Source organism: Lathamus discolor, chromosome 2, assembly GCF_037157495.1.
Source record: "Lathamus discolor isolate bLatDis1 chromosome 2, bLatDis1.hap1, whole genome shotgun sequence".
Taxonomy (NCBI): domain Eukaryota; kingdom Metazoa; phylum Chordata; class Aves; order Psittaciformes; family Psittacidae; genus Lathamus; species Lathamus discolor.
The window spans coordinates 120,468,268-120,475,635 of record NC_088885.1 but is presented as its reverse complement, the minus strand read 5'-3'; the positions used below and the strand labels follow the sequence as shown (position 1 = coordinate 120,475,635).

The following is a 7,368-nucleotide window of genomic DNA, read 5'->3' as shown; positions in this document are numbered from 1 at the left end:
GGAAAAGATTATAAATTTTGAGGCCAAATGATCATAGTGATTGACAGGCTCTTGAGTTGAAAGAATCGTAGCCCTGGTTAAATGACTTATCTAGTAACTCAAGGAAGGAAGACTGGAGCATGATAAAACTTCAAGTACCTTTCTTAAAGCTATTTCAGTTCAGTGACTGTGAGAGTTTTTCCTAACTACAGTGAAAGTACCATGCCTGTTAGTGCTGGAGGATTGCTTTAGAACAAGACAGAATCCATAAGTAAATGGGATTGTTCAGTCCCTGTAAAGCTGTTCCTCGTAGTGGAAGTGGACCCAGTTCAGAGCAAGAACCTCAACCCTTCCTGTGAAGACGCTAGGTGGTGCAGGCTTCCTGTGCAACACTGAGAACAGCCTTTCCCTGGTGTAACTGCTCTTGCCAGGACTTCTGACTTTTGAGCTGGTTTGTGTAAATGCAGTGATAAGTCACTCTCTGACATGTCTTTAACCAGGCTGGAGATGTAGCACTTGAGCCAGTGCTGTTCTCATGTTTTGAATGTTTCTGTTAAACACAGCTTATCTGGCTCCAGTAGTTCTACAGGCCTATAATCCCTCCAGGGTAGAATGTCTAAAGTAATATTCTGCTCACCCACAAAGTATTCCAACTATTAATATTTTGGTGTAGTTACACAATACACTAAGTGGAGATCCACTGAATAAGAAAGCGTTTTTGGGCAATTTGTACAAAGAACAGCAATATCCAAACAAATTAAAAAACCCTAAATCAGGCTAAGGCTGGAAACCTGCTGCAACACCATTTCAGATGTTCTACTTGGTACACCTTGACAGTCTGACAATCATCTCAGACAAGTGAATGTTAGCAACTTTATGTAACACTAACTGTAGCCTCTTATTCTCAGAGCAACTGTTCCACCCTCCTTCCCAGAGCTTTTGGTTGGCTACAGGAAATGGCTTGAAAGACAAGGTTATGGTAGTTTAAGCTATTTCTTTTTTCCCCCTGAAAACAAAATAAAGCCTGTAATGAAGGACTGGACAACTCTTAACTAATGTTTTCCAGAGCATTGCGGTGGACTGTGTTGGTATTACATTAAAGACTTTTAATTAAAGCTCTTTTAAAAGATGGCTGAGGACTGATTTCCACTCTTCCTGCCCTCCAGACCAAGCAGAAACCCTAACAAGGATGCAGAAATAGCTGGTTTGGTCCTTTTCAACTTCTCAAAGCTGAATAGGTGTAAGGAAAGCAGAATCCCTTAATCTTGTTAGTGGTGATGAACAGATGTTCACCTGTTCGATATGAAGCTACCACTCTGGATAGAACATCAGCAATTTGTTTAATTTCAAATTACTACCATACAACTTGCTTCAGATTGTTTATTAAAATTAAAAATCACCATACAATAGAAATTATTTACATATTTAACTGATAGTCTGCTTAAACTGCACAGTTTGACTGAAATCAATGGAAAACAAAAGCAATGAGTATTTATACTGCCCATTGTAGGCACACTGAGGCTCAAACAGGTTTTAAGCTTCTGCAAAGTACCATTTGCCTAAATAATTGGGTGGAGGGGTGGCAAAAATGTTACTGGGTTTCAGTTGTAAGAACCAGTGTCACTTGGGGGAACAAAAAAGTAAGCTTTGCAATAGTTACATTGCAATTGCACTAGCTCAGCTGTTTTGGAAAGTAATTTGATAGAACACCTCTTTAGGTAGAGCTCAGCAAACTACATTCACTTTTAGGAACTGGATTTACGTAGTGAGCAACACACCTATAGTGTCGCTGCAATGTAACTTGACATCCTATTGTGTATTTCCACAAGTTGTTTCTGATAGGACTAGAGCTAGTTTTAGTTTTAAAACACATTTTGAGGTTAGTTGATTAAAGCAGCAAAAATATAAGGAATAGTCTTGAATAACCACAGAGGATTAAAATTAAGATATTTTCACTGGTAACAGTCTCAGTGATTGCAATGAAAGTATCAACTTCCTTCAAAATCCTGTGCTTTCCCATGACTTTCAACACAGTCCTAGGTGTGCTGCCGCTCCTGCTGTGTTGTGTGTTCATGTTGCACTTCTGCAGCTGTGATGGCTGTGTGATGCTTTGAGAATGATTTTAAACTTCGTATGAGTAATACAGCAGTAAAACAGAATCATCTTCAGTGTAAAGAATTACATACATCACCCTTCCGTAAAGGAAACCATGACACCACTCAGAAAGAGGTGACAGTACTCCAGACATTAATGTGAAATAACAATGATAAAGATATAAAAGTAATTTTCACAAGATGCTGCATTTCAGAAAAGATGATTTAAGAACATCACCATGTCTTAAATCTCCAAGTTCTCCTTCATGACTTTTTCTTTTGAAAACAGCTCTTCAGGCATCTTCTTGCCTCATTTATAGAGGTCTCTTAGTAACGCATTGCATAACTTAGATCCTAAGAAGGCATTGGCAAACTGTACCAGTGCATGATGGCTTTCCTTCCTTCTCCCTCCCCACCCCAGAAAGCCTGCTTGCTTTGGGATGATTCTGCAGATGCAAAACACAGAGCATTTAAGGAGAACCTCAAGCTTTAGAGGAACTGTTTTAACCGAATAAAAATACTACTTTTTCTCTGCAGAATTACTCTTTCCTTCAGCATTTCAACTTCCACACTCAGTTAAGACATCCAAACTTGTGAAGTAATTGGTTTGAGCAGTCTGTCCAAATAGTAGTCTGTGCCTATGATCCATGTCAATAGAAAAAGTGTTCTTTGCTCTATGGCTGTTGTTGATACTGCCCTTCTGTTGCTGTGTAGAAGTCACCAAGCACACTCTGTAGATAATCAAACGTTGGCCTCTCTTCTGCTTTATCTTTCCAGCATGTTTTCATGATATCATAAAGCTCAGCTGGACAGGTTTCCATGCGTGGCATTCGGTACCCACGCTGAAGAGCAACCATCACATCCGAATTGCTCATACCTTCAACAAAAAAAAGTTTTCATTAAATGATCTCAGTTCCTAAAGAAATTATTTTTTTTCTTTTTTTATCTACTTCATTCTAAAGATCTTCACCATAATACAAGACTATTGCTACTTATTAAAGGTAGTTATTAATATGAGTTCAATAAACAAGGCTGAGGTGTGCACCAGTACCGAAGAACTTGCTCTGGAAGTCCTGGGGGGAAGATTTCTATTTCCCCAGTTGAGTGCAGTGACCTCATTAGTGCCAAGACTAACATGACTATGGGAAAAATAGTAATTCTTGTCTCCAGAACCAGCTCCATTCTGTTCCTGTGACCAGTCCTGCCACCACTTGTTCTGCTTCCAGTGGTGGTGAGATTCACAGCAAAGCCCACCCTGCATCAACCTTCGTCTCTACCTGCAGAGCTTCTAACCTGCTTGCTGCAGACTCTACCCGTACTGAGACAGAGTTACTCTTGCCCTGCCTGGGTAATTTGCCCAAGCCTGTCACATTTCTTCATGTAAGGTAAATTGGTCACCCATTTATTCTGCTGTTCTGATTCTTCAGTATCAACTTTCAGTCTAATAGGCTATTCCAGTTTATACTTCTATTTAAAATAGACATATATTCCTCTTCCAGTTTAATGCGAGCAATGCATGCAAACTATTAAAATCTTCCAGTATGCAGTCAAGAGGCTTGAACTTCTAATTGCTGGTTGACAAATGAATCCACAGTGTCTGGCCTATTTATGGTGCTCATAAAAATGCTCTCATACTTACAAAAAGTACTGCCCAGACTTCCGTTAGAAGAGGTGTTTTCCCACAGTAGTACAGCAATACCGTGTCTGCTGTACTGACTGATTTTGTACTTAAAATGAAAATATGGTGTTGGAGTTTGTGGTTTGTACTGCTGGTTTCCAGGTGAGCTCATAGGTTTGCTCAGGGAAGGACAATATTCAAGGCACCCAGAAATAACCTCGTGAGCCCAGCTCAGCATAGCAACTGTCTGGGTACACATGCACATGCTAATGGAAAAAAAGGTATCCCACCTGTGGGAAGAACCTTGCTTTACTTGGCTGCGTACAATTCCCATCTGATCCTTCCTGGGGACATGAGCAGTGTTTAGAATGCTTTGGGAGGACCTACTACTCAGTCACATATTTTATAGCCCTTACCTAAAAGCCAGCCCAGAGCATATATTTGAACACTTTGCTGTCCAAAGCAGCCCTATCACCTCTTGAAGTCGAAATGGGCTACTCTTGAGCTTAAGTGCTTTCCTGGACTAGAACCTTACTGAGCAATGCGGATGTCTGGTTTGGCTCTACCTCTTGTATGGGAAGTTGATATGTTCTTCCATAATGTAAAGTTGGCCACCATCACCCTTTCCCCCTGCCTGAGTCTCTTGTCTCGCTGTACCCAAGGGGGTGAGCCTCCTGTCCATTCAGGGACTCAGGTCTGCCCCTCTGCTGTCTCTGGCTGTTCAGGATGCAGAATTCCAGATACTCATGAAGTGGCAGTGCAAATGTTTTCGCTGTTTAAATAGCAAGAGCTGTTGCACTGGAAGTGCTGGGAAAGCTTTGCTTAGAGGAAATATCTGCTCTCCCTTTACTGCCTGTAAACTGCAGGATCCTAAGGGTTCTTCTCAGAAGTACAGGTGAACATGGCTGTACTTGCCCCACTTGCTCACAAGATAACTTAGGTCAATTTTCCATAACCTCAGTAAGCTTAAATGAATACAGTCTGCTGCACAGAGTTAATCACCTACGCCTGAGATGTGACAATTTTGTGTCCATAAAAATACCCTTCATACAAGCTAGCTGTATGCTGGAAACAATATGTATTTTGTTTAACAGATGTGTTAAAGAAATGAAGACATGGAAGAAATATGAAGAAAGAAAAATAAAACATGAAGCACATAACCACTTCCCAGCTACCTAATGCAGCAGCCACAGATGATGTACTCCGCTGTGCTCTCATCCCTGGACTGTATGGAGCAACGAAGAGTAAATATTCCAAGCAGTACATCAACACTACTTTGGGGTCTGCTTTCATATTTGTTCGGTTAGCTAACAGCCTATTTGTTTGTGAAAACATGCTCTCTTAGTACCTTCATTGTACTACAATATTTAAAACCCCAGCAGCTTACACAGCACCATTAGAACCTGTAGCACTGCATCCTTGCTGTGGGGCTGTGTTGCAGACCATAAAGGTGGGATCTGTGACAATGCTATATTCACTGTGGTTTTAACCCCTTTTGAATATATAAAAATAACTACACGTTCATGGTGCCTTTAGTCTGTTTGCTAACATTTACCCCAGAGTCACACATATGGTGACTATAAGTTTTCAAAGCAAAGTTCTTCAAACAGGCAAGACATTTTCCAGATCACTGCTGTTGCTCCTGTCGGCTGCCAGCTCTTTCTTTTTATATCTTCTTTGCTTTTTAACACCAAAGTATACATACAGAGTAATGGTATAAACACATGCCCATACCTGGATAAGGAATCTTCCCATACGTAATGATTTCATACAGGAGGATCCCAAATGACCACACATCCGATTTAATAGTGAAAGATCCATAGTTAATTGCCTCTGGTGCTGTCCATTTAATAGGGAATTTAGCACCTAAAAAAGAAAAGAGTACAGTCTCAATCAGGCAAAGGCAAATGCAAACACTCCATATCAAGTCACTAAAAGGTCTTAAATGACTTGCCTATGATACCCCTAAATTAGCAAAGTTCCCAGCAACTCCTTCTATCCAAGAGGTATCAGCAGAGATGTGTTGCAGGATACATGTTGCCACACTGCATGTCCTGTATCAGAGATGCAAATAAGACGCCAAATGTTACGTAGCACCTTTTAACTCAGGTATGGTGATTTTATGCTAAAATTAGTCACCATTTTTCCCTTCTGACCAGTGGTCAGACAACAATCTTACAATTCCCATCATCTGGAACTTCGCAAGACTTTAACTACCTTTTCCTATCTTAAAGAAAGTCAGTCTAGCTTCCACATACCCCAGCACATTTCACATTCAGCCGCAGGTGCAAAGGGTGATATCTTAAGAAGTCATACCTTTAAATATTGTCTTTCATGCCTAATTAACTGACTCCAGGAAATTGCATATAAAAGCAAACTCCTTACAGTTAACTAAGAAAAGTTCAAGCAACCTTTACTGGGAAATATTACGTTAGCTCTTCAGACCGTGAAAAGTAATACAAGCAGATTGCCTCTCTGCCTTTTTTAGTCTGCTCTATCATTCTGATGCAAAATACCACAGAAGCTAGGAAACTTTTCCGAATGGCAGAAAACACATCAAAGAAACTTGGCATAAAGAATTTATAACCTGAAAGGTTCCTTTAATCAATACAGAATGTCCAGAGCTAGCTAAAAACCACAGATACGGGTTCTCTACCTCTGAAAACTGCTTTATCAGACCCTTTCCTCTGTTCTATTGAACTGTTACTCAGTGACTGCTGTATAGCTCGCCTTCCTTTAATCTCAACTGTAATGCACTGTTCACTTTCTTCCTCATACCTTAGTTCTTCCCCTTTCGTCCTACATTACCCCAGTTTCCATCCAGACTGTGTGAAAATATGAGGTAGTGTATTTAAAACAAGAGGGGGAAAGCCAGCCAACAAACCTGCTCTGCAAAGCTACCAGAACGCAATCTGTGCATGGAAGCATAAATGAAAACTTTTCACTACAAGTTGACTACCCACTTCTTGAAAGGATCCTTGACCAAATTAGCAAAACACACCTGGCAAAACCTAGACAAATATCTTTAATATCACAATTTCCCCTCTTGCCACTCCTGACCCTGCTGCGATGTTACCTCCCACCCATGTGCAGAACACGACCCAGGTTTCCAGTGTCCCTACAGTGTTCAGTGCTGCTGAACATGCAAATCAATGCTGCAGCTCCTAAAGCGGCTTCAAAAGATAACCAGATCTGCTAAAGGTTTCCTTGTTACCAGCAACCACACCTGCTAGGGCTTCTTCCTTTCTCCAAGTGAAAGGAGGTGTGTATGGCACATCAGGACGTGATGAGAGAACATGAACATATTTTCTTGGCATTTAATTCAGAGGGATGGAAGCTGTGGCTGTGCAAATAATTTGTGCAATTTAGAGAAAACTGATTGCAGTTAAGTACTCAGTTTTCTTCGTTCTTCAGTACCTGAAGGGGGCCTATAGGGATGCTGGGGAGGGACTCTTCGTCAGGGACTGTAATGACAGGACAAGGGGTAATGGGTTAAAACTTAAACAGGAGAAGTTTAGATTGGATATAAGGAGGAAATTCTTTCCTGTTAGGGTGGTGAGACACTGGAATGGGTTGCCCAGGGAGGTTGTGAGTGCTCCATCCCTGGCGGTGTTCAAGGCCAGGTTGGATGAAGCCTTGGGTGGGATGGTTTAGTGTGAGGTGTCCCTGCCCATGGCA

At 41.1% G+C, this 7,368-nt stretch overlaps 1 protein-coding gene across 10 annotated transcripts in view; it reads right to left on the bottom strand.

Moving 5' to 3' along the window:
- Positions 1-1,345: 1,345 nt before the first annotated feature.
- Positions 1,346-7,368, bottom strand: part of LYN (LYN proto-oncogene, Src family tyrosine kinase) — a 46,413-nt gene continuing 40,390 nt past the window's right edge. For all 10 annotated transcript variants that reach the window (XM_065668287.1, XM_065668295.1, XM_065668293.1 and 7 more), the window contains 2 exons: positions 5,425-5,556; positions 1,346-2,949 (listed from right to left, as the gene is read on the bottom strand). In XM_065668287.1, the coding sequence (XP_065524359.1) occupies positions 2,747-2,949; positions 5,425-5,556 (335 nt within the window). In that variant the 3' untranslated portion in view covers positions 1,346-2,746. The remainder of the gene's footprint in view (positions 2,950-5,424; positions 5,557-7,368) is intronic.